Source organism: Urocampus carinirostris, chromosome 3, assembly GCF_059441175.1.
Source record: "Urocampus carinirostris isolate Australia breed hairy pipefish chromosome 3, RoL_Ucar_1.0, whole genome shotgun sequence".
Classification (NCBI taxonomy): domain Eukaryota; kingdom Metazoa; phylum Chordata; class Actinopteri; order Syngnathiformes; family Syngnathidae; genus Urocampus; species Urocampus carinirostris.
The window spans coordinates 12,293,121-12,320,918 of record NC_142351.1 but is presented as its reverse complement, the minus strand read 5'-3'; the positions used below and the strand labels follow the sequence as shown (position 1 = coordinate 12,320,918).

Here is a 27,798-nt window from a genome sequence, read left to right as displayed (position 1 = left end):
TATTTATTCGGCTGTGTTTAGTTTTCTATTGACTAATCTTGTGAGAGTAGAATGATGCATTTACTCATTTATTTATGGAATAGCAGTGTTGAGTATTACTATCAGCCTATTACTGATAAAAAAAAGTGACCGACTGCCCACTTCTGTCCGTTAGAAAATAGTGGCTGCAAAAGCGATGATAAAACTGACAAATTGGTTTGGCTTTTGAACAATAAAATAGCTGACTGTTGATGACAGACGCGACCTCAGGGTCAGGATAAATAACAGACAAGCGGAATTTCGAACGAGTAACTCAACTGACAACCTGAGAAACAAAACTCAATTTGTGTCCCTGTATGTTGTCATTTACCAAGGACAAACCCCACGGCAAACAGTTTGAATCTTATAGATAGCAGAAATTGCCCAAGCTGTTTCACGTACCTCTCCTCCTTTGAGGTTCTTCATTCCCATGTCCCCTTTCCCCTTCTTCCCCTTCTTATTCTTCTTCTTCTTGCAACAACATTTCTTGACGATGCAGAAGCAGCATGTTAGAATAAGTAAAGCAGCAACCACAGCAATGGCAATGATGGCCCAGGATGGCACTGAGGACGGTAAACAAAATCATGCATCGGTGAAACATTCCTAGCCTCAGAGGAAAGAAACAAATACTTTGACATTTGACCGACCGCTCGTTTAGCCGGCTCCATGTCACGCCCCGGGCCAAATATATTTAGTAAGAGGTACCACGCTTGTGATTAGATTGAGCGAAAATTAGATTTCTCTGCCATTAGGGAGGGCAGTAGCTGATCAATACTGAATAAAGTCGTTACGAGTGAGCCGATGCCTGCAGCAAAAGCCGAAAATCTGATTCCAAAAAGGCCGCTTCATCATCACGGTTTCGATTGGAAGTTGGTTTAGAACTCACGTGGGATCTTATCGATTTCATTCAGAAACTTGTTTTTGATCTCGTCAAAGGCATCGTTCTTGCTGACGGGCTCAGTGGCGTTGTCCGCAGAGACGAGCGCGACCGGGGCAGGAGTCACAGTCAAGGCACTGGCCCCTGTTGGCTTGGCAGCTACCATGGGCGTTGTCTGGTGCTTGAACAAGTTCCACTTAGTCATTTAGGCTGCAAACAGTCCCTAGAAAAAAAAAAGCAAGATGATTATTAACTTTGTTGTCTCCAGAGTGGTCCACTTACACGCTTTTTGATCGTTTTTAGTTGTGGACGTCTTAAGACAATTTTTGTTCGGGAACTGTTTTTTTTTTGTTAGACCGATCCCGTCTTGCCCATTTCAGCTCTAATCCCGTTTTGTCTTGGTCATTGATAGCAGACGACAACGTCAGTCTAGTATACATGACAACCATTTTACATTTAAAAGAAGTATATGGTTTCACACACTCTATTTTCACACACAAAATACAATGCGGCTTCAGAATATTCCCAAAAATAAAAAACAAAACAAGTAAAACACATGTGCAGACAAACTTTTCTAGAAACAGAAATTCAATGCGGTCGTTGGAGCGGTTCATTCACTAACAAAATAAATCAGCCGAATACTAAAATACTAATCTAGAGTCAAGATGTTTTTTCTGTTATTTGATTTTGAAAAACAAATTACCTGTAGCTTCTTTTTAAATCAGTAAGTGTTTTTAAAAGGAACGCTAATGTTGGAGCGTATGCTTCATAGATTGCTAATACTGACACTGCACCCTAGCAAATGTTTATTTGGTAAATATACTTGATACACAAATTATTTCCTTTTATTCTGCATAGTCTGTCTTTCTGTGGGTAAACAGGTGCCACATTGGTTTTATTAGGTTTACTAACGCTTGACAGGGATAATGGCAATCATTTTCAATAAGGAAAGCAATTGGTCGAGGTGGAGAAGTATGCGTTTCTCGTGCGTTGTTAGTGTCAAGCATGCAAAGGTAATGTAAAACCATTAATCAAGGAAAAACCAATGCACCGAGCTAATTTGTGCAGCACATTCATTTTGGTTTTCAGTTTTGCAAGTAAGTACAATGCCCAACCTACAAATATTAAAGGGGTTAGGTCTCAATGTTCCATCCCATGATAGAAGTGAGGGCGGAAGCGTAATTTAAGCCATCTCCAAAAAACATCTTCTTCTTTATTACACCCAAGTAACATGTTGCCATGGGGATCAATTAAAAAAACTGCCTACAATCTCTGACTGGGCCTCACTGTGATCGTAAAGTCCAAATTAAAAAAAAAACGTTAAAATTGTTTATTTTATTTTAACATTCTGATATTTGTATTCTCCAATATTCTTATTTTTTCCCATTATCTGCCTCGTAGTATGGCTTGGGAAGCCTAATTTAAGATAGGGTTTATTAATTATGAGTCCACACTTTAACACTATACAGCTGCCACTGTATTTCGATTTACCACTTAAATGCAGATGTGGATGTCCTGTCAAAAACGCATGATATGAATTGGTAGTTAAATGTGCAAAAATGTCATTTTAATCAGTGCTTTACAACCAGTGTGTTGCAACAAACTAGTGAGACCTTGTGTTAAGAATTAAGTTGTTCAATCACCTGTAATTGTTGACAAGGGATATTATTCCTAAAATCCGTATCAGTGCCCGGTAATTGTGCTGTCTTGTAGTAGTGATCAAGCGAGTTACTCAAATATTCCCCTGTGTTAAAAAGTGGGAATGTATTTTTTCTTTTGCTATCTACTTTGAGAGGAAGGACGTTTTGAAAAGGAACAATAAGTTATGAACTGGACAGTGGACATGATCCGTTGTGGGTATTGAACAAAAATAACAAAAACTATTTCTCAGGGCAAAAAGGACTTTTATTTTATTGATCGTGTAGATCTTCTTCAACTTCAGTTACTAAAATGTTGCAATGGAAGTTATAATTATTAGAAGTAGGGTTGAAAAAGTACAATCAACTACTAAAACATTTAAATACACTGATATTAGATATAAAATCTAGAAAAATCACTTTCGAGACAAAATAGTGAGCTATTTTCGCAGGCACCATGTTGGAGACCCCTGGTGCAGTGCAACCAAAAACAAGTTCTAAAAAGCACCAGTAAGAACTGACCAAAAGGCATTTTACTTCTCATTTATTTTGCCCGGCCTTTATGAGGTTTTATGGATAACCGTAGTTGCAAGATGGCTACTAACTTGATATAAGGCTCATGTTATGTAAAATTCTCGACCTACAAATATTTTAAAAATGCATTTTTGTTCAGTTTTGCATTTTATTTATATCAAAATTGTTTTTCTTTATTAATTGATGTTTGTTTTACGATCCGGGAGTGCTAGATAATACACACTGACCCTTTAAACAACCTTAAAACACGAATTGTTTTGGTTTGGTAGTTTTCATTGTTTTCTTAAAACCCCATTTCATCAGGCAGTGCAACAACTAAGGTCATCCATCCTAAAGAGTAATGGAAAAGCTTTCCTGATGGAGGCTCACTTAATTAATGCGTGGTCGTGTTGAGGTCATTGCATGCGTATTAATGAATATAAGATAAATGGAGACATTTTGGATTGCATAATGAGGCTATTTCTATTCCTCGAACCCCTCGACCCCATACCATCCCATCCATTTTTACCAGGAAGAAGCCTCACATTCTACACAGTGATTGAATATGGCAGCCTGGGCGAGCTCTGACACTGCACTGGGGCCAGCATATTTCACAAGGCAGTGAGGTCATTGTGCGATGATTTCAGTCCACTTGGTGACATTATTTAAAAGAAATAACCATCAATCCTCAGTAACACGTCAATTTTGCTTCCTTTGCTAGCCATCTCACGTGTGAGCCAATTGTGCCTGACTTCGAAAGGTGTTAGCCGAAACAAAAGAAACATCCACTTATGGTTCTTTCATGTAACAAACAAATGTTTAATCAGTGCTCTTATCGCTTCGAGAAAATCACTGCTTGACAACCGTGGCTGAAATAAGCCTGCTGACAGACTGATGACTGATTGGACATGAGCGAAGAAGGACGACAAGGATAACAAGAGTAGACACATTTTGATTTTATTAACGTCTGGGTGATATTGCTGGACAAAGCAGGATTTTTCCATTTCTCGGGTGCCAATTCTCAAGTTGGAATTGGTGTTTGGAGCTTTAGCCGGCATTTCTTTCAGCATATGAATTATTCAGATTGAGGCTGACAGTGAGAAGGACGAGCTCATGTCACTTGCGGTCTCTGACTTTAAAATGACTTGTGCTACTGTCATCTTACTGCTGAGGGCATCTTGCCATAAGGGAAATGAAATATATACATTGATATTTATGAAGGTGTGACCAAACTAAGAAATTGTATTAGCGTTTACAGAAATGTGCTCAAGTATTCATCTCTACTGCTCCGAGGGTGGCGGCAAGGACGGACGGAAGGAGGGTGACATTTTATGAGGCAGCTTTTAGCGACCATTTCAGTAAAATCTACAATTTAATTAGCGTGATAAGCCAATTCCCGACCTGAGAGACTCACTTACTCAAAGTTCTTTGGGTCAAGTGATAATGTTTGCGTGTTAACATGAGCTAATTGGGGCCTGAATACAAAGTACAGCCAGTGTTCTCCAAGAAGCTTGCTACAAAGTTTTGATGTTTCAATCCCCCCCCGAAAAATTAAAATACCATAAGGTCTGATCAATAAGGTAGAACTTAATGGCAATTTGTTGGAAGGAAAATAATCCAGGTTTCTAACAGTCCATCCATTAAATGTGACATTTTATAACAACTAAAAGGTTAAGCTAATGATGGTGCTTCGGGAAATGTCAGAGGATCTCCGGAGTGATTGTGATGGATCATCTGGTCTCCTTGAACATTTATATAAAATCTCATAGCAATCCATCAAGGTGTTGTTTGGACGCAGCAGTCCCTTGAAGAGGCAGGTGGACAATGAGAGACAACTATTGACCCTGAATCATATTTCAATCAATACAAGAGAAGGAAGGACAGATGTCAAATTGTAATCCCGGAGCAGCAGATTTAAATTACTATCCAATCATCCTTTGTAAAGAGTATATTCTGTTTTAATACTGGTCATGTGCAAAGGAGATTGCCTAAGATGCCAGTTTGTTTTTTTGACTATTATACCTCACATCTGTACATCCATCTATCAATTATCTGCACCGCTTATCCATAGTAGGGTCGCGGGGGTGCTGGAGCCCATCTCAACTATCTTCGGGTAGTGGGCAGGGGACACCCTGAACTGTTTGCCAGGCTGTCGCAGGGCACATAGTGACAGACAATTTTCTCGCTCATTCATACCTAGGGAGAATTTGGACCGTCCAATTAACCTGACATGCATGTTTTTGGAATGTGGGAGGAAACCGGAGTGCCCGGAGGAAACCCACGCAACCACGGGGAGAACATGCAAACTCCACAGCATCATACTCTGCATCATAGACTGCGTATACTGGATCATTTATAGATTTGTAATGTTTATAAGGATTTCTAAAAAGTATTTCATAGTTTTTAATCTTCCTAACCTGTGTTTTGTTCGTCAGAGGGAGTTTATAATGTTTTTTGCCACTGTCTCTCAGTGCACTTTTAAGGTGGGGTGCGTCAATCGAGGCCTCCTTGAAAATTGTTTCCCTTTTAAAGCCCCAGTGTGTAATATTTGACCACTGGATGGCACTGTATTGTCTAATGCGAATAAAAAGCGGTGCCACAGAGCACAGCGTTGCAGCAAGTTGTCAGACAAACATGGTGGCGACTTTAGATAGAGATTCCATTATGTAAAAGAAATATAAATTCCTCAAGCAATTACTTTTGAAGGAAAAAATAACAAAATGGTATGATAGTTCAGGTATTTTTGCCTGGTATTCAAATTAATGTTTGTTTTTTACTGAATGAATGTTTTTATACCACTAGGAGGCACTAAATATTACTCACTGTCCATTTAAGTATGTTTACAATGCCCAACTGGGCAGCACGGCGGCGCAGTGGTTAGCGCTTGTGCGGCACAGTTCATGTCATGGGAACCTGTCGTGGGTTCAAATCCAGCTCCAGACTTCCTGTGCAGAGTTTGTATGTTCTCCCCGTGCTTACGTGGGTTTCCTCCGGGCACTCCGATTTCCTCCCACGTTCCAAAAACATGCATTTCAGGTGAATTGGCTGGTCCAAATTGTCCTTAGGTGTGAATGAGCGAATGAGTTGTCTGTCCCTGTGTGCCCTGCGATTGGCTGGCAACCAGTTCAGGGTGTCCCCTGCCCACTGCCCGATGATTGCTGAGATGGGCTCCAGCCCCCCCTGCGACCCTAATGAGGATAAGCGGTACGGCTAATGACAATGCCCAACTGAGTTCTAAGAGCCTTTACATAATTTTCCATGCACCTCTCTGATTTTATCTTATATTAAACAACGCTGTTCAGGACGCCCAACACATTATGAAGCAAGAAGGTGGGTGGGGGGGTGCGGCTGGAGAGTAGAGTCATGCTCGCCCCACTGTTTTTTTTTTAAGTGTATCATGAATATGGTAAAAGTAAGAAAAGTTCTGTTTCAAATACATTCCAAATGTCAACCCAAACCCCCAAAAAGAAGAAAAAGAAGAGTTTATTTAAGTAGTTTTTAACTTAGAAATGCATGTACTTGAGAAATGAGCTGACTGAGACTGTGATCATGACTTTAAGCAAAGAGATGGCGGCACAATCCCGGACAGCACCTTTAAACTTAATTTCAAGATGTTTTCCAAAACAAATCCAAATCTTAAAAAAAAAACTGGGCCTCTTTTTCGCAATACTGGTTCCGTATGCCCATTCTATGACCGAATATCTACGACCATTTAGATTTTCAGTTACTTAAAAGCATCTAACGGACTCCCCCCATGGATGAGGTTCTAATTCAGGCGATTTGTGGCGCTGAGCGGGCCGTTTCGCAAGTGGCCGACAAAAGTGAGTATTGGTTCTAGCTCAACAACATTCAATCAGAATGATTGGATGTTTGGCTGGTTTTGGTTTGCTGACAAACCCATGGCGGGAGATTTGAGTTTTGTATTCTGGCAAACTCAGGTATTACTCCTTGGTCAATGAGGGAGTTTTATAGTTGAAAATATTATAAAGGAGGACAAAATCCAGCAGCAGCTAAAAAGAGTTAGGCAGAATCAACATGTAACCGATTTGGCTTATTTCTCTCGAGGAGGAGTGCTCGCCTCAATACCACTCTTTCGCCCTTTCCCTCGTGATCACGCGAAAATCATGGAAAAAATAAATATATCGCACCTCGTTGCATGCAAACGAGTGAACGTAATGTGTGGCAACCAAAATGTGTTACCTGTTAATTTTGGCCTTCTCCTTTTTGGTCTATGTTGTGTATGTGTTTTGTCTCTTGACTCTACATTGATTTGTGTCTTTATTTTACTTTAGTAATTCACTGTTGTTAATGTAATTATATCACATTGATTTATAGCATGTGTTATAGTGTTTCGCACGCGCCAGGACTGATGGCTGACCGAGGTTTGGGGCTTGGCCACACCAGAGCTGAGAGGCTTGGAGAGCCAAAGGTTCTCTCCGTCATTGTTGTCTGGATGAGAACATTCTCAAGATCAACAGCCAAAGTGATAAGAACCCCGTTTTCTTTGGCTTCCTGTGGGGCCATGTGCTTTGTCCTCAGATATAATAATGATATAATAATAAAGGTAAGGCAACAACTTGTCTTTGGTGTTTTGGGAAAATATGTCATTATGCCACGCTATGAGATAATTACTGATTATTTAAATGATTCTATTATCTTAAAACCGGGTTGATTGATCAGTACTGTTAACCTGCTACACAATTTATTTTCCCTCCCCCTTGCTAACACACCGAGTGGTTGTGTCAACAATGTTCTTAATTCTTTTGTTTTAATCAAATGTCCTTTTCATGTAAATAATACGCAGTTTGTGAGAATCAAACTACATGCATTTTTTATTTGTGTGTTTTGTATTATTTTGCTTTCAGACTGATCAATCATGTTCCATATCAATGAACTGAAAAAATGAAAATTGAAGCTAAGATTCCAATAGGTTTAGTGTATTGCTTCCTTCATGGTAAATGCTAGACACAATATGAGGCTATTTTGAATTCATTTGTGTGGGAAAACGAAAGAACAAAATACGGGCCGAATTGGTATCCACTGAATTAGATTCTGAACCAAATAAATATACATTGTCTCTACGTATGTGTGTCTTATTATTTTATTTGTGTTACCTGACTTCTTTGTATAATTCATTTTTTCTACATGATTAATATGTTGTATGCAGAAAATAAATAAAGTTGATTTGAGTAAACAGGTACAGATTATAGACAAACCTTTTTTACTCAGTCTTTGGGATTAATATACAAAATTATGTTGGACTTACCTTTGTGCTAGAACTACTCTGACAATATGCCCTCGTGAGTTGTTTGTTGTCTTTCTGATCAAAAGGGTGATTTTGTAATTATCATGCACCCAATGAATGGTTTGTGCCTTTTGAAATGTAAATTAAACCTACCCAACCGCAATACAATGCAATACAAGAATCAAATGTAACAACGTGCTGTTAAGGATCTGGATACATTTTGATTGTCTTTTGACATCTTCTCATCTCATCTCATCAGCTGCACCGCTTATCCTCAGTAGGGTCGCGGGGGTGCTGGAGCCCATCCCAGCAATCATCGGGCAGTGGGCAGGGGACACCCTGAACTGGTTGCCAGCCAATCGCAGGGCACACAGGGACAGACAACTCACTCGCTCATTCACACCTAGGGACAATTTGGACCGGCCAATTCACCTGAAATGCATGTTTTTGGAATGTGGGAGGAAACCGGAGTGCCCGGAGGAAACCCACGCAAGAACGGGGAGAACATACAAACTCCGCACAGGAAGTCTGGAGCTGGATTTGAACCCATGCAGGAGGTTCCCATGACTTGAACTGTGCCGCACATGCGCTAACCATTGCTCCACCGTGCTGCCTACTTTTGACATCTTTTAACATTTAATTTGAGATGCCCCAGATGCCTTTCATTGTCATTAAAAAGTGCAGGAATTTTTGAAAGGTTATACTTTTGCATTAATGTAGCATTTGTCCAATATTTGTTTAGTTCATTTTTTTTTTGCTTTCATAAAATAGAAAATTATTTGTTTATCTTTAGTGGCTGGCTATTTTAGCTGGAATGCATTCTGGTTGAAGTGTCAACTGATTAGTGTATGCTTTTCAACCTCTTAGTCATGATTTGACAATCAACTTCCAATCAAAATTCAGCTACTCATCTAATTAGTGATTGAGTGATTTACATAATGCAATAGAGGTAGGTGGATCAATTCATCCATCCCATCCATTTTCTACCTCGCTTATCCTCACAAAGATCTCGGGGGGTTCCTGAGCCCATCACAGCCATCTTAGGGCAGTGGGCAGCGGACATCCGGAACTGGTTGCCTGACAGCCACTCACTTACTCATTCACACCTAGGGATAATTTGGACCAGCGGATTAACCTGACATGCATATTTTTGGATTGTGGGAGGAAAACCACACAGGCACGGGGAGAATATGCAAACTCCGCACGGAGAGGCTGCTGTAGCTGAAATCCAACACTGGACCGCCACAGTGAGGCTGCGCGCTAACCACCTGGCCGCTGTGCCGCCCCGGATTGATACAAATATCATTATTATCAATACTAAGCAAATACTTGGTTCGAATCAATACTTTTGTCCTGGCAGCAATACTTCACCACATCTCCAGATAGCGCACCCCTTTTTCTATCAAGCCTAGCGCCCTCTACTAGCCTGTATTTACTTGTATAAAATTGATACCAAGATTAACAGTATCCCCCAACCCTAAAATTGGTATCACACAATTTGATATAATTATTATTTGGTGTCCATGAGAAAATGTTTGTACGAATGAAACACATTTTTGGACACGATATTGGCTATGCTATTTAAAATGACACCTACACATTCAATGATTAATGGGTCATTGTGTATCATTTCGCACTTTCTAGTGGTTAAATAAATATTTATTTTAAATAAAAGAAAAAATACACTAATTATCATACAAATGTGTATGTTTAAAAATTACCTATAGGTGGAGAAATATGTTTTTATTTCACATAACATGAGGTTCACTTAGAAGGAGCTGACACGATTTTCCGCCTTATTGCTGTTCAGGCTACCTTGTGAAAGACTGGGCAAAATAATTGACAAAATAAAATGTCTTTTGGTCACTGTGAGCCTCTGCAATTTGTATTTTTCCTTGTGCAGTGTCATCAAATTGTCAAATATTACACAATTTCACTTTCACAAGCACAACAATCTGTAGATCCATTGTTATAAAGAGAGTCGAAAAAAAACAATTTCTTTGAACAGTACTTGTCAGTTTGTTCTGTTTTTGATATTGTACACCTGGAAATTAGATTGTGTCGGATTTGTTATTTTGGCTATTTTGCGTACTGTTGTTCCATTTAGACTATTATGAACTTACAACATAAACTTTGTAAACTCTACATCATCGTCACTATCGGCTAATCATAATGATGTTCTTTGATTTCCACATCCTTTAGGGTAGATCTGCTTGGATAACCTAGTACATTTAATTAAAAAAAGAAATAGCTCAGGGGACATGTTGTCTTATTATGTTTTATCTGTGGTTTTAATGCATTTTAAAAAACACATTTTAAATTTTCAATGTATTTTATTGTGTGTTTCTGTAAAGCACTTTGAATTGCCTTGTGTATGAATTGTGCTATACAAATAAACCTGCCTTGCCTTGCCTTATCTGAGGTCTGGTCCCTCCCCCTGTTTTCCCTGCATTAATATCTTCTCTTCTTATTTTGAGTGTCTACTAAATGTTCAGCTTATCATTAACACAGCCTTACAGTGTTAGACTGTGTAAATGATAAATAAGGCAGTAGAAATAAAGGCTTACCCCTGCCTTATTTTCTTAACACAAAAACATTGTCAGTAGCTTCCATAAAGTGGTCAACGGTTAGCCTTTGAACATCTAGGTTGCCATTGCAAAGAGGAAGTAATCCAGGGAGGGTGAGCGCAATTCATGCCGCTGTTCTATAATACAACTACTTGCACAGAGATTCATTAACTATTTGTCCTTTATTTGGAGACCCTTTACTCAACAGTGCGCAGCTGTCTGTAAGTAGCCAGTTAGCATTCGCGTGCAGATTAATGACCAGTTCTGCATGGTATAAGCAATCTTGAGATTTTATACATACAAATCTCACATCACTTTAATCCTCACTTTTAAAGTAGATTCTGTCTACAAGGAGAAAACCGGTCACGGTACTTGTATGGCTGCTGCTGAGGGCGACATTAAAGAGCGGTGGGGCGGAAAATTAACTATTGAATATTGGGCCATGTGAAAAGGTTGCCGAATTCAGAGGAGGGACAACAGCAGTGGCTGCTTGGCTTTCGCAGGTCAACAGACCAGGGGGGTCCCCAAAGATGAAGAGCACCTCTTGCAATGTGAACTGCTCATATTCTTATTCTTTACTCTGTGACATGGTGTGATTATTTTGGAGTTTGCTGGCCTCTAACTCAAATATCTTAACTCCTAAGCCTAATTTCATTCTCACTGATTGAACTGCTAATGCACTTTATCACATAGAGACTACAGTTTATCTCTTAATTCACAAAATCAAAGAGGTACGCGCAGTATCACTGAAGCTCCACATGTAGCTTTCTCATTTAGTTTCAGCACTTATTATGCTGTAAATGTTTGCAACCAAATCCCAAGGAGATATCTTGCATACGAAGCGGCAGTTATCTCAATGAGCCTTTCGTCCATCATGTTAAAAAGACTTTAGGCTTGAAAATACACATAAGCAATACAATCTTTGATATATCTGAACTGAGTATCTAACGCAATTCAAACTGATATTTAGAGAGAGAGATGCAGTTTGTGTACAGTAAATTTCATTTACTTCATGTTTAATGGGGATGTAAAGAACATGACTTAAGGCATAAACAAACCCACACATAGCACATTTTAGGAGTCAGAAATCAAAGAACTGGTGTTCATAACTTATGGATGTAAACTTCCGGATTAACTTGATCCAATGTTACAGGACAATCTCTGGTAGAGTCAAGATCGCCAGCCAACTTCACTGTAAAGCAAAATATGGGATATACAGTATTGCAAGTCTATAGTATTACAGAGCACTGATAGGGATATTGTGTCAGTACAGGGAATGGCTTTGAAAAGTTGGCATTTCAAAAAACATGGCGATAGGATCTCCGATAATTACCAGTGTGTTGGACAATGTACAGTGTGAGCTCAGTACAATTTATTTCTGTATTCTTTTAATATATGTTTGCTTAGTTCAGCTCAATTATTGAATAAAGTGAAGTCTTGTACAGCCCTTATTTACAAAACAGTCTCAAAGGGCTGCACTAGCCCACAGTTAGGCTGCAGTAGATGATGAGAGGGCACAAATAGATGGTAAATAGTAAATGGTCTTCATTTATATAGCACTTTTCAAGTCAATAGAGACCTCCTAAAGCGCTTTACAATGTGCTTCACACTTTACCCATTCACACACACACTCACAAACCAAATGAGGGTCAGCCATGCAAGGCGCCTACCTGCTTATTGGGGGAATTAGGAATTCAGTGTCTTGCCCAAGGACACTTCGACATATAACACCTACCTCCTGAGCTAATTCCACCCTTAGACGAATAATGTATCAAAACAATATGACATAAGTAGGGCTGCAACAACAAATCGATAAAATTGCTTACAATTGATGATCAAGCTTTGGCGACAAATGTATTCGTCGATTTGTTGTGTTGCGGGGTTTATGCGCCACTCAGCACGTTAATTCAATGAAAACGGGTGGAGTTGAGGGTAATGCTTGTAGTAGGGCGCCTGACTCTTTTCATGAAAAAAAGTTTGTTTATTCCTAAGCTATTTATTAAAATAACTATTATTTACAGCCTTATCTCAACGAAATAAAATCCAAATAAAATATGCTCATAATTGCTTTGCCACCTTTAGGATAACGATGGCCAAAACAATGCAGTCAGGGAATATGACTCAAGGATTTGTTTTAACTTGTGCTCGTATACTTGAAGGGATGTGATTGGATCTTAATGCTTTAAAATAGCGACTGGAAGTTTTCATCATCACCAGTCCTAAATGCAGAAGTGATGCATCCGCCATGAGTCTCACCATTTGCTGTTATACCAAGACAAGCCTGTGAGTGCCAGGGTGCCAAAATTCATTCAGATATTTATAGGAAGCAGGTAAAAATTCACATACATTATGAGGAAACAGACTAAACTCTTGGATGCATAACAGGGGTCAAAATTGTAATATTGTCATATTCCAGGTAATCATCATAAAACATGTTTATGACATGATGCCATTAGTATTTTCCACAAATTTTCAACCCCACTCATAGAATAGTGTATGTACTGGTAGGTCATGCATCTAAGGGTTAATATCAATTTATTTTCTACTATCTGTGTAGTCTGTGTACATTGTATGGACTTAAACTTAGTGTTAACTTAACATGGAGAAAAGAAGATTTAAACTCACTACACTGTCAGGACCAGAATGGAGACAGGACCCACTTGCGTTACGTTTCTCTCAGTTTTATTGGAAGAAAGGAAACTGTTCCCCCCACGATCCGGTGATCGCTGGGCGCGGGAAGCAGGTCGCTCTGAACACGGAAGTTGGACTTCCGTGGCGAGCGATGGCGGTGTCGGGAACGGAAAAACGGGTCACAACCGGGACAAAAGAGCAAAAATGTGGTCGAGGTCAGAAGCGAGTTGTAAGCCAGGAAAGGTGAGTAAACATGGTCGGAGACAAAGAAGGTCGAAAGTCGGGACGGGAGAGTAGACGTGGTCGGGATCAAAAACGAAGCCGGGGGACGGACAGGAGCAAAAACAGGTTGGAGTCAGGGTAAAATAAAAGGCTTGCCAAGTGTAAACTGAGGTTCGCAGACGGACTGACAACAGGGGACAGATAGGAGTGAGTTTAAATAGGGACAGAGTCAGAGTCCCAGGCAGTTGGCGCCAAAGGAGCGGGTACAGGTGAAGCATATCGGTAATCATGACACTACACCATTTGATGTTTTTTGATGATTTAGCCTTTTTTAAATAATAATAAGAAGAAGCTCAAAATCACCTCGATAATCAGTAAATCTTAAGTCCAATTTATACAGAGACTTGATACAATCAAGAATGGAGAGTTACTCAGTTTCAATTACTGTGCAGATCATTCTCAGCTTTGGTCTTGAACTCTTGCTAACACTGCGTAGTAATGTGCTGATGCCGAAATGGATTCGGAACTCCCAAACTCACAGAGGTTTCATTTGGCCAAGTTCTAATAGGATTACAGGGAGATACTGATTGGCTGCATTGCTTTTTATTTATCCCGAGTGCACATATGGGATCATGGTTTCAGCGGAGTGCAGTCAAATATTTCAAAAACAACTACTCAACTTTTCTATTTTTAGCATGTTTCTAATATTGTGAAATGAACAATAGTGGGCTGTGAGGCCATGCAAGGCCTTCTCTGCTTACCTAAAATATACGTTAATAATGTGATGTTAATTTTCCATTAATACTTTTAAATAATTGATTGATGCTGTATTCATTTTTGATTTGCCTAAATAAAGCCGCGATTGATGGTCATCATAGAAGACAGTAATTCCAAGTTGCCTTTTATTGCTTCTCCCCTGATTGCTTCCATCATTTCTAAGCATTTAACCAATCACATTTAATGATTACTTGTTGCTCGGCTCAGAAATCTGCCCATAGGCCTGCAATCTTTTATGTGAAGGCGTCCCGCAGCACAACATCGCTGTGATATCGCTTGGATTCTAGAACGGCTAGAGAAATGTTACCGTTTTCACAAACATAGCTTTGATAATAGTAGAAAATATTTTTTTCATTGAACTGAAATGCACAAATGATCTGATTAATCAACATTTTCTTGAGAAAAGACAGGAGGATGAATTTGCGTTCAAATAAAAATTAGTTTTGGTGAATAAATCGTGGCTATATTGCTTTATTATATTTCAAATGTATACGATTATTATTGATACTTTTTTATGTATTGCAGCTGTAGTTGCAATGCAGCTTTTATAACCATAAAATAGTTATTGGGGGTTGGATTGAATCAGACTAGTCATGACGTGAAAAAGGGGGAGATGAAGCAAAAAATAAACAAAGGTAGAAAAGTATAAAAAGGAAAAAGGATAAAAAGTGCTGGAGGTAAGAAACTGAAAAAAAAAACAAGTATTTGGGGGTCCCCTTAATCATTATATTACCATTAAAAATGTAACATTATGCACAAAATGATTTAATAATTGAGAATGAAATCTAATGTTCTACTTAATTATAGCAGCAATTATTTTTTTCACGATACCACAACATGCCGCTGGGTACTGTATATTTTTTCATCCTAAGCAACTCAGAATCTCTGAAAAAACACACAACATAATGTTAACTAATAATATTGTCTATTGAGTGCAACAACAAATAAACTATGTATAACGAGAATAAACTTTTAACATTTGAAATAGAAAACACACTAAATGCAAAACACAGGAAACAAATTTAAAAACATTAAATATGTCCAAAAAAATACAATTTTAACCTTTGTTATCCTCAACAAATTACGGTAAAAGTCAACAAGACAGAATTCCCTGAAAAAAAAGTTGTTTACAAGGAACCAGCTAATTGGGTGAGTTCGCTCGCAAACGACACATCACTGATTCAGACTGGAGTGAAGACGTAGGTGTAAACAGCAGGGTCCGCCACTGGAAATGAAGGATAATTAGCTGACCGTAATAGGAATTAAAATTGTATCTAATAGATACATTATACATACCTGGACAAGCACAACTTGCATACGTTTATTTATTTATGGATGGTTACCACCAATGTTCCCTCTAATTTTCCACGGGTCTGAGCATTCACACAAAGACGGTGAGCAACGCTTGAAACAACAGTGAGCAAAAGCAATCCCAAGTGTGGCAACTAAGTCATTCTCAAACATGTCCAAAACTTGACATCACGTTACATTTAGCTGAGTTTCCGGCAATGCAAAAAATGTTTTCACTTTTGAATGAATTGACTAATGTATTATTGCAAAGGTTGTACAGCTTACAAACGTCATTTGTTTTTACAACAATTCTTTCACAAGATATTCATTTCTTTTTTTTCCTGGTCTCTTTTGTCGCATAATACAAACATTTTTGGGGGCTTTTTTAGTTGGTTGCGCGATACACAACTGTATTTAATCATATTTTTTAGTGGAAGTACAATGTTGGCAACAAGATTGACTTGGTATAATTGGAAATTATTTGAATGCAACACAAACTTGTTCTTATTTTTCCCCTGTTTTTTATATTTTTTTAATTCATTTAAAAAAATCTCATTGTGTTTATTTTTTCCGAGCTGTTACTTTTGTCTTTTTTGTTCTCTATTTACTTTTTTCCTTTGTTTCTTTCTTTTCTTTTTTTCTGTCTTTTTTCTGTTTTTTTTCCTTGTTTTTTCTCTTCCTTTTGTTTCTTTTTTCTCAGCTTTTCACTACTTTTTCATTCTGGCATTCTTTTTCTTCTTTGCTCTATCCCCCCCACCTTAAGTAACTTTTTGCATAATTTTACAGGATATTTGGTCGTACAGGGATGGAAGAAGCAAAAACAACCTGAAGAGCCGTTTAGGACCTAAAAGAGCCGGTTCCTTTTAGTGAGCCGAGCCGAAACAGCCGGTTCTCGAAAAACTCTACTGACTTTACTTGTTCTACTTCGACCTTGACTTCAAAATACCGCATTTAGAACATAACGTCAGGGGAACCCGTGTATTTTTACCTTCATGCACTGTAACTTTGACTTAATTCGCTTCTTAATTAGCATTTTCAAGCCCTGATTTTTGTGAGCTGGCTATATTTTCTTGTGTGCAGAAAAGCTCTGGGTAGTGCGCACACACGCATTTTAGAGGGAACATTGCGCTGGATAGATTTTCTTGTGCGCTGAGAATGTGCGGGATTCCACACTGCTGCAGCTTAGAGGGAACATTGGTTACCATTGTATTTCTAAGCATTCATCTAAGTTCAGTCCAACATATTTCAGCTGGCATTCAATAAATACCACAGACATGGACTTTACGCATGGTTTTCAACCTCTTCTCCCTCTTTTATCGGTGCAATAAAGAGAGCCAATTACGCACCAAATCCTAGGCAAATTCTAAATAGCACATGGTGCAAATCCACTGCCAGAGTCAGGTTCTGGAGCGAAGCAAAAAAGGAAGTAACGAGTTCCGTTCTCACACAAAGATAATGACTGCCAAGTAACAAATTAACCCTTAAAATCACCAGGCAGCCTTTGAGTAGTGAGAAAACGAAACCTGAACACTATCATTTGAAGGATGAGGGCCATATGCAGTGTTGGGATAAACGTGTTACAAAGCAATACTTTTCATGAAGACAATTACTTTTCTTAATAAAAGGCAGTGTAAAGCATTATTAATGAACGTTTCTAACTCAATATACAATATGGTGTGTTAATCTGCTATTGTATTTCAAAACAGATCTTGATTTATAATGTCCTCGTTCTACAGCCGTTCATCATTTGCTTCGAAGTGTCTCTACGATCCGCCAGAAAAATCACACTGAGCACAACAACCAAGAAAGATGGGCATGTTCACATCTACTTACAAAATATAACTGAATACAGTTACGTTGTCTCCGTCTCAAGCAAAGAGGAAGAGAAAACGTAGGTTCTGCCGACTGATATTCTGATATTCTCCCTAACGTATATACATGCACCCAAGCCGTTTTTATATTTGATTATAAAACACTGAAATCTGATGGTCAGTTTCTATGCGCATTTTGGTTGCTTCATCATTAGGCAGCGTAAATGGAGGGGGAGTTGCTTGTACAGGAACAATGAAATCAATGGGGCAAGAGAGCACAGAGCACAGAATTAATGGTGAAGGATTTCTGAAGATTGATCTTTTTAGCTGTTAAAAAAATTGTAGCAATACACTATACCTGGAGAAAACATAAAATCCCTTGGACATTACCCACCAATTGAGCTGTTATTTACAGTTTGGATGGAAAATATTCATCACCAAATTTCCCATACTGCTTTTTACTGATTGATATGTTCATAGTTTAGTAGACAGTCAAAATAAGGAAAGAAGAAATCAATTAATTTTGCAACTTACAAGGAGAACAGGAGAGGACTGTACAGAAAAACATCACTAAGCAAAATACCAAATATGTTCTAAAAGCCCTCATCTCCTAAGCAACAAAAATGAGATCCGCCCTGAAGAATGAACAGCAACATCATTGTGCAATGAACACAGTGATGTAAACAAGGCATGTCAAACTCAGTTTGGATCCGGGTCCTGACCCTGACTTTCTGTTCTCACCTGGGCCGGAAATCCAAAGTATTGGCTTTCTTTTAAGAACTATGCTTTATCATCCCCCAACACTACATATTAGAATCCTGGATGACAAAGGATATTTTTCTAAACACAACACATCTATTCACAAACAATGGGAAAAAAGATTTTCATGTTTGGCATTGAGTGTATTCACCGGTAAATTCAACAGTTGAGTGAATTAAGTTTTACACCTGAACCAACTCACTACGCTATATAAACTCAACACTGCTCTGTGGTGACCCAGAAACTGTCTTCTTATTTTGATATACCACGAAATTTATGGCAGGCCGAATTAAATGCTTCAAAAGGCCAGATTCAGCTTGCGGGCTATATGTTTGGCATTTCTGATGTTAACAGTGCATAATAATCAAATTCACGAACAACAGTGAGGAATAATAGTCAGAATAACAAACCGGGATTTAATGCTATCTCCTTTGCAGGGGTCCAATATTAAAACACTTATCACTGATGATGAAAATCAAGAGAAACCAGAATTATTTCAATATTCTAAATTGGCTCAGGAGGTAGAGCGCTCGTCTTGGGATCAAGAGATCCCAGTTCGAATCCCGGCTCGTCCGTGTTACATGTCGAAGTGTCCTTGGGTAAGACACTGAGCCCCTAATGCCCCCAATAAGCAAGTTAGTGCCTTACATGGCTGCACGGCCGCTATTGGGAAATGTGAAGCACACTGTAAAGCGCTTTGGGAAGTCTTGACTTGAAAAGCGCTATTTAAATGCAGATCATTTTATTTCATTTCAAAATTATTGTGCAACTGTTCTGCAAAACAGTGAGCCAAGTTGCTTATGTAACCTTTCAGGGTGAACATTCTACTGGGGCATCACGCCCCCTTGCTTCCCTCGGGATTGCACATATACAAGATGCAAGCGCAGAGAAAAAAAACAACAAAAACAAGGATCCAGAAGAAAGGATTGTGAGCATGATTCAGTGCGGCAGCGCTGTCAACATAATGCAATTAGATCAGGAAACACCGCCAATGCCAGAACTGATCGGCAAGTAACAGCCCAGATAAGGATGTCACAAAGGTGTCCTGCGCATCACCTCGCAGGGGAAAGCGTTGGAGGAACGCCTCTCCTCGTACATTATGATGCGTGCGGACCCAGAGGGTGGTCTGCAGAGGCTTATTTGCAAACGTGCTGGTGATGGTAATGCTTTGCTTACTCTCACCTGCAGCTCAATGTGACTCAGCTGTTGTCAGGCGGGATTCTTAAAAAGGGGAATAAGAGGGGCCCAGGCTTGAATCCTGCAAGAGGAGATGCTGGGATCATTTACAGCTAGTTGTCCTACATCCTCTCCCTGGTCCTCAGCGCAACCCCTTTCTCTGTCCACTGATAGGTCGATTAATCATCTGTCACTGATATAGTGAACCAATCAGCATGTAAAACCGAGTGGGCAAAATGTGAGCAAGGACAGGGACTATGCAGCAATGCAGATTGAAGATCTGTAATTTGGTGAGTGGCCAACAAAAGTCCCAAGGAACCGTTACACTTTGATGGGTAATGAATGAGGAAAAAATAATATTATTATCATACTAAAATAAGCAAAGATGTCATAAACATGTCAAGCTCACCAAATAAATCAATGTCCCTCTTTGATAACACTGTATAAAGTTAAAAAGTGCTACTATTTTTGGCCTTTAGCAGTTGCCAGGCAACCAGTGAAGATGACAGGAAGATACAGAGAAAATGCTTTTTGAACTTTTTGTGCACATTAAAGGGGCAATACGTCATGTTGGCCTCTTTTTTGTCCTTGTTCTTTTGCAACTTCTACGCATTTAAGTTTCGTATTCAAATTATTATAATTCAATCCTGTCATGTGAGAAACAAATTGGTTTTCTCTAAGGAGGATAAAGAATGAATGCTGGAGATTTTTTTCAAACAATGATACATTTCACTGTGAAGGATTGAGAAAATAATAATTCTTTAAAAGCATATTGTATAATATGACCACTAAATGTCACTGTGTAGTGTAGTGCAACCAAAAACGAATGCTACATTGCACAAGGAAGGATACAAACCACCCAGACTCAAAGCGACCAGATTGCACTATTTTTCTTCTCAATGTTTGCCCTGCCTTTCAACGTTTTTTGGTTTTTATGGATACCCTCAGCATTAAAATGGCGGACAACCATGCCAGCTCCCTCAAGGTGAGTCTAATGTTATGTAAAATGAATACAAATTTCTTGACCGGCTATTATTTCTAAAATGCGAGTCTGTATTACAGTTCATGTATTTTTGCTCGTTATTCAGATAAGTATGTGTTTCAATTAATCAATTTCTTTTTGCTAGCTGTAGGCGTAAAATGATACACAATGCCTCTTTACATAACAATTTGATAACCTATTGAGGGATGATTTAGATAATGAGCAAACAAAAGCACATTTCAGAGATACGTTTTAAAATATGAGTTGTATAAGACGTTTTTGGGTGTTAAAAATATACTAAAAATTAGCAATTGTGAGGGTAGTTAATGTTTTAATTGTTATTATTCTTATTTAGTCATCCATTTCACAAGTCATCCATGTTCTAATTATTGTATCTCAACTCTTAAAGCCACAGTGTGTAATATTTGACCTATATACGAACAAAAATCAGTGCCACAGCAAGCAGCAAGACGGCAGACCAACATGGCGATTTCTAGTTAGGGATTCCACCATGAAAAATAAATACAAATTCCTCGACCTATGATTTTTTCTTAATAAATATTAACATTCATACGATAGTTAATGTATTTTTGCCTTATATTCAAATCCATGTTTTGTTTTGTTTGTACTGAATGAAAGTTTTTTGTACCACCAGGAGGCGCTAAATATTACAAACTGTCGTTTTAAAGAAGGCAACTCATGATATGAATCTATTGCGGGATAATGGTTCGACGTATTCGTGCCTGCACACGTAATCGTGTACAGTATACACTATGTTCTAGTAGTCATTGTTATTAAGAGATACAATAAATCAAATTTTAAAATGACGTAAAATTTCAGGAAGCATTTTTTTTTTTTTACCTTGCATAGATCGTGTCTTCTGCAATAGTACCTTGCTCTGGGAACAGAGTGCAGGCGGACCAAATCTGCCATTTTGGTAGGTACAACTTAAAACACAACCGCTGAGATAATGTCTAAGTGTAATTTTCAATAAATTCAATTTCTAACTATTTGAACAGGAACCATAACTTAAGTATTTCATCATTCACATTCACTGGGAGTGTGTGGCATACGGGACCCCATTTTTAATGTCTTTGGTATGACCCTGCCACCCGACCGCAAAGCTCCCTGGATGCTTTTGCTTTAACTGATTTGTCAGGACCAGAACAGAGACAGGACCCACTTGCGTACGTTCCTCTCAGTTTTATTGGGAAGAAGGGAAAGGATTACACACACAATCCGGTGATCGCTGGTCACGGGGAACAGGCCGCTCTGAACGCGGAAGTGGCACTTCCGTGGCGAGCAATGGCGGGACCATAAAAAAACAGGTCAGTAGCCGGGACAAAAGAGCAAAAAACATGGTCGAGATCAGCAACGAGTCAAAAGCCAGGAGAGGAGAGTAGATGTGGTCAAGATAAAAAAACGGGTCGAAGCTGGGAAACAGACGGGAGCCAAAACAGGTGTGAGTCAGGTCCGAAAAGCTAAACTGACGTTCGCAGACGGACTGACAGCAGGTGACAGACAGAAAGGAGTGGGTTTCAATAGAGACAGGGAGCCAATCAGAGTCCGAGGCAGTTGGCGCCAAAGGAGCGGGCACAAGTGCCTCGCATCAGTAAACATTACATGATTATAAATTTTTTTTTATTTTTACCAACTATTTAGTGTTAGCAGAATGATGCGTTTGGGTCTGGGTGTTGGAAAATTCTATAAATACCTGCTGAAATATCGGCTACATTTTCACCATTCTATCTTGTTCCTTAAGAGCAAAACAAAGTAGAATATCATACGCTATTCAAAATCCGTCTTATGATTCTATGAAAGATAATAAAGTATTTAAGGCACAATCTGTTCTTTCCCTGACAAATTGGAGATATGAACTAGACTCAATGTTCCTTCTAAGCTGCGCGAGTGCACAATCTTTTTTGAGTTTCTGCCCGTACTTAGTGCATAAGGAATTCTATCCAGCATTCCTGAGATAAAGAGGGAGAAAGAGAAGATGTGAGTGCTCTGTACATTTGCCATGCAATATGATTTGATAGCTACTTTATGATTTGGCCCGAGGTGTACGTAGACATCCGAGCCGTGCAAACATGTCACTGATTATAGTTTCAAAAATTTGCTAATGCCATTAATTGATGTTTTTTTTTGTTTGTTTTTGCAAAAGATGGAGCTGAAACAGTAAAATGAAATGAAAATGATCTGCATTTATATAGTGCCTTTCAAGTCAATGACTTCCCAAAGCGCTTTACAATGTGCTCCACATTTCCCAAAAGCGGCCTTGTATTGCAGCCAAGTAAGACGCTAACCTGCTTATTGGGCGTATCAGGGGTTCAGTGTCTTACCTAAGGACACTTCAACATGTAACACGGACGAGCCGGGATTCGAACTGGGATCCCTTGATCCCAAGACTAGCGCTCTACCTCCTGAGCTACTGCCGCTGTGTATGATTATAGCCATACTCTACTTTTACAAAACAAGGTGACCAAGTACTATGCTAGGTGAGCAACGAAATACAGTAAATTCACAAAATATTGTTGATGAAAAAAAATACATTTTTAACTTGAAAATTGTATTTCAAATTTGTGAAACAACTGTTGCTTGTGGGCAGTAGAGGATTTCCATTAGTAATTCCGTAAATTCATAAAAATTTGAAAAAACTAACTAATCATGGTGGAAACCTCGCATCATGAAACTTGATTTGATCTCAGGTTTTGGACATGTGTGATTACGTTTTTTTCCCCAATTTCAAGACTGATGTTGCTCGAAATTAAAGAGAACGAGGACTAGTATTGGTTGGAAGTGTGCTCTGTAAGCATTTAATGTCTTTATACATTTCATGAAGAACTTGAGAAAACATGCTTTCTACTATATTGGAGATTTGAGATAGACAATGTCAAAAATGTATGTTCACAGCGCATGTTTGCTTTGTGGGAAATTAAATGTCAAAATTCGTTAAGAATTAAGTGAGCCTTGTTTCTCATTAGAGCGGGACGGCAGCTGGGTGGTTAGCGCGCACCCCTACAGTGCGGAGGTTCAGGTTCAGCTACCACAGCCTCCCCGTGCGGGGTTTGCATGTTCTCCCCGTGCCTACGTGGGTTTCCTCTGGGGACTCTGGTTTCCTCCCGCATTCCCACAAACATGCATGTGGGTGGAAACCGGAGTCCCCAGGGGAGACCCACGCAGGCTCGGGGAGAACATGCAAACTCCAAACGGGGAGGCTGCGATTGCTGGACCTCTGCACATCTGCAAAGTCGAGAGTATAAAGTTTTTAGGTCACCATAGCTCTGTTATTCATTTTGGTTTATAATATTGCCGTAAATTGGGATTTTAAAAGTTGTAATTTGGGTTTTTAGAGAAATAACAAAAATAATACTTTGAATGAGCAAAATAAATTTGCCAGTGGGGCAAAAATGTTTGTTTAGTTAATCTTAAAGAACATATGAAAATAATGAAAATCTAAAAAATTATGTGTGAGACTTTTACTCCATTCAATTTACTTTATCGTTATTTTGTATGCAATCTCAAATAGCTTCTTCAAGCAAATTAATTTATTTGAAATATTACCTGTACTACCACACAGACTGAGGATTAATATAGGAAGAAAAAAACAGTATTGTGTTGCTACCTATTGATTTGTATGAATATTTCAGCTGCTCGGCTAATCAATGGGTATAAGAAGAGAAACTGATTGATGACTTGCTATTTTGCAAATATTAAATTGGGAAATTTCCTGTAGCACACAAGAAAAGGTCTCATGGCACACTAATGAGCCCCGGCATGCTGTTTGAAAAACACTTAGTTAATTGACTGCTATTCTGTTGTGTATATATTGGAACGTATGGGAGTGTGTGCATCCAATTATCTCCATTTCCATGCACAAGTCACTGCTGCTTTGAATGATGTCACATACGTGACGAAACATTTAATTCTACTTTTGGCCTGACCAAAGTATTGAAAGTGCCCTTAGTAAGTAACAAAATGCACGTGTTTTCCTAAAATATAACCAAACTTTCTCTTTTGTTTCTCCCAGCTATCTGTCATGATTACCGATGTGAATTACCTGTGCCCACTCCTTTGGCGCCAACTGCCTCGGACTCTCATTGGCTCCCTGTCACTATTTGAACTCAGTCCTGTCAATCCCCTGTTGTCAGTCCGTCTGCGAACCTCATTGTATTCTAGGCAAGCCTTTTTAGACCCTGACTTCCACCTGTCCCATTTCTGCTCCCGTCTGTCTCCGGTTACGAGCCGTTTTTGATCTCGACCACATCTGCCCTCCCGTCCCGGCTTACGACCCGTTTCTGACCCGGACCACGTTTTTGCTCTCCTGTCCCGGTTATTGACCTGTTTTTTCGCCATCACACGCTACGGAAGATCCACTTCCGTGTTCGGATCACAATCTGAGTACAAGAGCGGCTTGCTTCCCGCGCTTAGCGAACCCCCCGGATCATGGGCGCAGCAATTGGGTCCTGTTTCTGTTCTAGTCCTGACACTAACAGCTAACGGTTTATTTGGACTCCATCCGACTACAGGAAGCAAACGTATCACAGATGTAAACACAGATTAACACATCAAATTAGTTTTCTTTTGTACGTCAGGAATTAATTAATTTCGATAGTAACGCTGTATCAGTATTAAAGAATTTTCGAATATTCATTTTTCGCTTGTTAGTTTTTGTCTGTGACTAGAGATGTGAGGGAATGCATGTTCAGAAAACTATTCTAATAATTCAGTCCATTTAAAACAAGTTATGCTTGTCAAAAGTAAACTAAAACTAACAAGAGCTGAGTGATGTCCCCGAAAAAGGACCGCTTGATTTTATCACTGAGGTATGAATGTAATAAATTGTATACAATCAACCCCGCTTGATTCAAAATTACAGTAAAGAACCAATGATTCATAATAGGTTTTAACATTAATTTTACTGGCATAGCTCAAGCAAAAACAAAAAAACTGATACACATAACTGTAGGAATGCCAATATTAACAATTTATTATTGTTTGATAATCAACACAAGGTACAGGTAAACCAAATTGGGCTTTTAACCCAGGCCTTTACAAATTAATACATGACAAATTAATCAAATTATTTTGAGAAATTTCTACTGATATCAACCAATCACTGTGGGAGTTTGCCTTTGCAGTTAAACATTAAAGTACCTCGCCATCGTCACCAACAAGCAATAATGCAAGTTGGTGCAGCAAAAACATCTAGATAACCTCTGCGAAGAGGGCTCAAAAAGCCAAACAATTTCAAAAATGTCGAATCAACTAGCTGGTGCTTTATTTCTTTGCGCTCTATGGAGCTGACCATGATTTTGTGCTCCAGCTGACATCCTGAATAGAGTCGTTTGAAACCAGAAATGAGATTGGTGAACTTCAAAGCGTCTCCATTTTCCTGGGTTTGCACGGGGGACTCGGGGAATATTTGTCTGTTTCAGAGCCACAGGATGCAGAAACCCTTGGTTCACACTTAATGAGCCTGCCTGAATGTTTTTACAGCCTCAGAGCACAGGATCAAACAACCCTCTGCTCCTTGCTGCTACTGATGTAAACCTCTGCTGTATTTGGTAAAAATATAATCCTCTGTGATTTTTTTTTATGTTTCAATAAGTTGGGAGAGCACAAGACAGTACCAGCCATTGAATGAACGTCTCCAATTGTTTCCAAATAAAACCCAATGTAGGTTAAACTGTACTTGATTTTAATATGTTATGTCAAACCCCAAACTAAGTGCCAGTATTCTCTCTGAAGAGACCGTGAAATTGAACCCAAATTTGCTGCACAACCCTCCAGGCTCTCAATAACACTACAGTTATTTATAGCAGTTGAGATTAATGTAGCACCGCATTTGTAATAATTCACTAAAATCTCTTCTAATGACTCGCCTAATGTAGAATTACAAGCAGCCCAATATAGGCTTTGTCCTTGCTTCTGTCACCTCGATGCTGCCCGTGTTCTATGTCCCACAGGAGACAGTCGGGGGAAGAAAGAGCATCCTGCAGCACTTACAAAATCCCACCTCCTATTCGCCCCTCAACTGTCAACTGTCAGACCGCAGAGGACTTAGAGTAAAAGCACATTCCCTGCTGTGTATTTGGCTTCATACTGGCAAAATTATTTTCATGTCACACAAAATTTCACAATTCCTTCCGTGACAAGCAAAGTATCTCCCAGCAGGATGGAGGCGTGTCTTCCGTCAAGTGCGGTAAGCCAGATCAAGACCGCAATATGTGTGTGAAGTTTGCATGGGGAGAGATGGACTATATCAAGACCAAAATGCAAACATCAAAACTCAACGCTAGCCTCCTTAGTGAAAAAGTGGTAGAGCATATGCTGAGAAGTGAGTCAAACACACCCTTACCAGCAATGCTGTGAATCAGTTCCGCTGTTGTCCACTACAGGTTATCCCATTCACCAAAGAGGCACTTGGGCTCGATGGTAAAAAGCCTTATAAACGTCCCCACGCGGCTCTCCCATCAGTACCAGAAACTGCAGTCCTCTTCACACCGTTTCCACTGCACCACTACTTGTCCCCCCGCCCCTCGACCGACATCCCACCCAACCTCACGCAAGCAGTCTTCTGACTACCCCCACCTCTGTTTCTTTTAGTCCCCTCCTCCTCTTTCTATCTCTTTCATGGATCCCCCACCCCTGATCCCTCTTTTCCACTGCCCCCTCTCCCGCAATTCCCCGCATCCCTCCCTACTCTCGAGTGCTGGCCACTCAGCTGATTTGCGATGCTGCTCACAAGGTGCCGTATGCAGCACTCTGCGTCCCAGTCGGATGCGTGCATCCCAAAAGCATCCACATGAGCTACGGTCAGAACGTTACTTGCTCTAACGTCATCGCTGTTCCCGGAGCTGAAGGAATTGCATCAGCTTAAACAGACGAGCAGTGGCAGAGGAGTTCAAATCAATGATGCGACTTGGAGTTTATCGGAGACGAGATGAAGGCAGTCATTTGCTGACTGTTTTAGCACAGCATCCGTCGTCTGCATGCTGTTTTGATATGTTTTGCTGTCGTATGTGTTTGGAAGCTCCCACTGTTTGCAGAGTTTCAGAGTTTCATCGCAACACAACAGGGTAAATGGTGCATATATTGTTATAATATGTAAGCTTTCAGAAAACAAGCTCGCATTACAATAATGTTCACTTTTGAGCTAAAAAACAATGGCAGTATCTTCCTTAAGCCATCACCACGCTAAACAGGTGCGCAAGACAGAAAAAAATAGATCCTGCCATTTGTATTGAAAAATGAGTTTGATGCTAAATGTTATCGCAATTGTTACAATGT

The 27,798-nt window shown here is 39.4% G+C and overlaps 1 protein-coding gene across 6 annotated transcripts in view; it reads right to left on the bottom strand.

Moving 5' to 3' along the window:
• Positions 1-27,798, bottom strand: part of LOC148368710 (synaptotagmin-2-like) — a 104,071-nt gene that overhangs the window by 13,158 nt on the left and 63,115 nt on the right. For 5 of the 6 annotated variants that reach the window (XM_088330731.1, XM_088330732.1, XM_088330729.1 and 2 more), the window contains 2 exons: positions 905-1,118; positions 421-581 (listed from right to left, as the gene is read on the bottom strand). In XM_088330731.1, coding sequence (XP_088186857.1) covers positions 421-581; positions 905-1,100 — 357 coding nt within the window. In that variant the 5' untranslated portion in view covers positions 1,101-1,118. Of the gene's footprint in view, positions 1-420; positions 582-904; positions 1,119-26,866; positions 27,027-27,798 lie in introns of those variants that run through there. The other variant, XM_088330730.1, reaches the window with a different exon arrangement.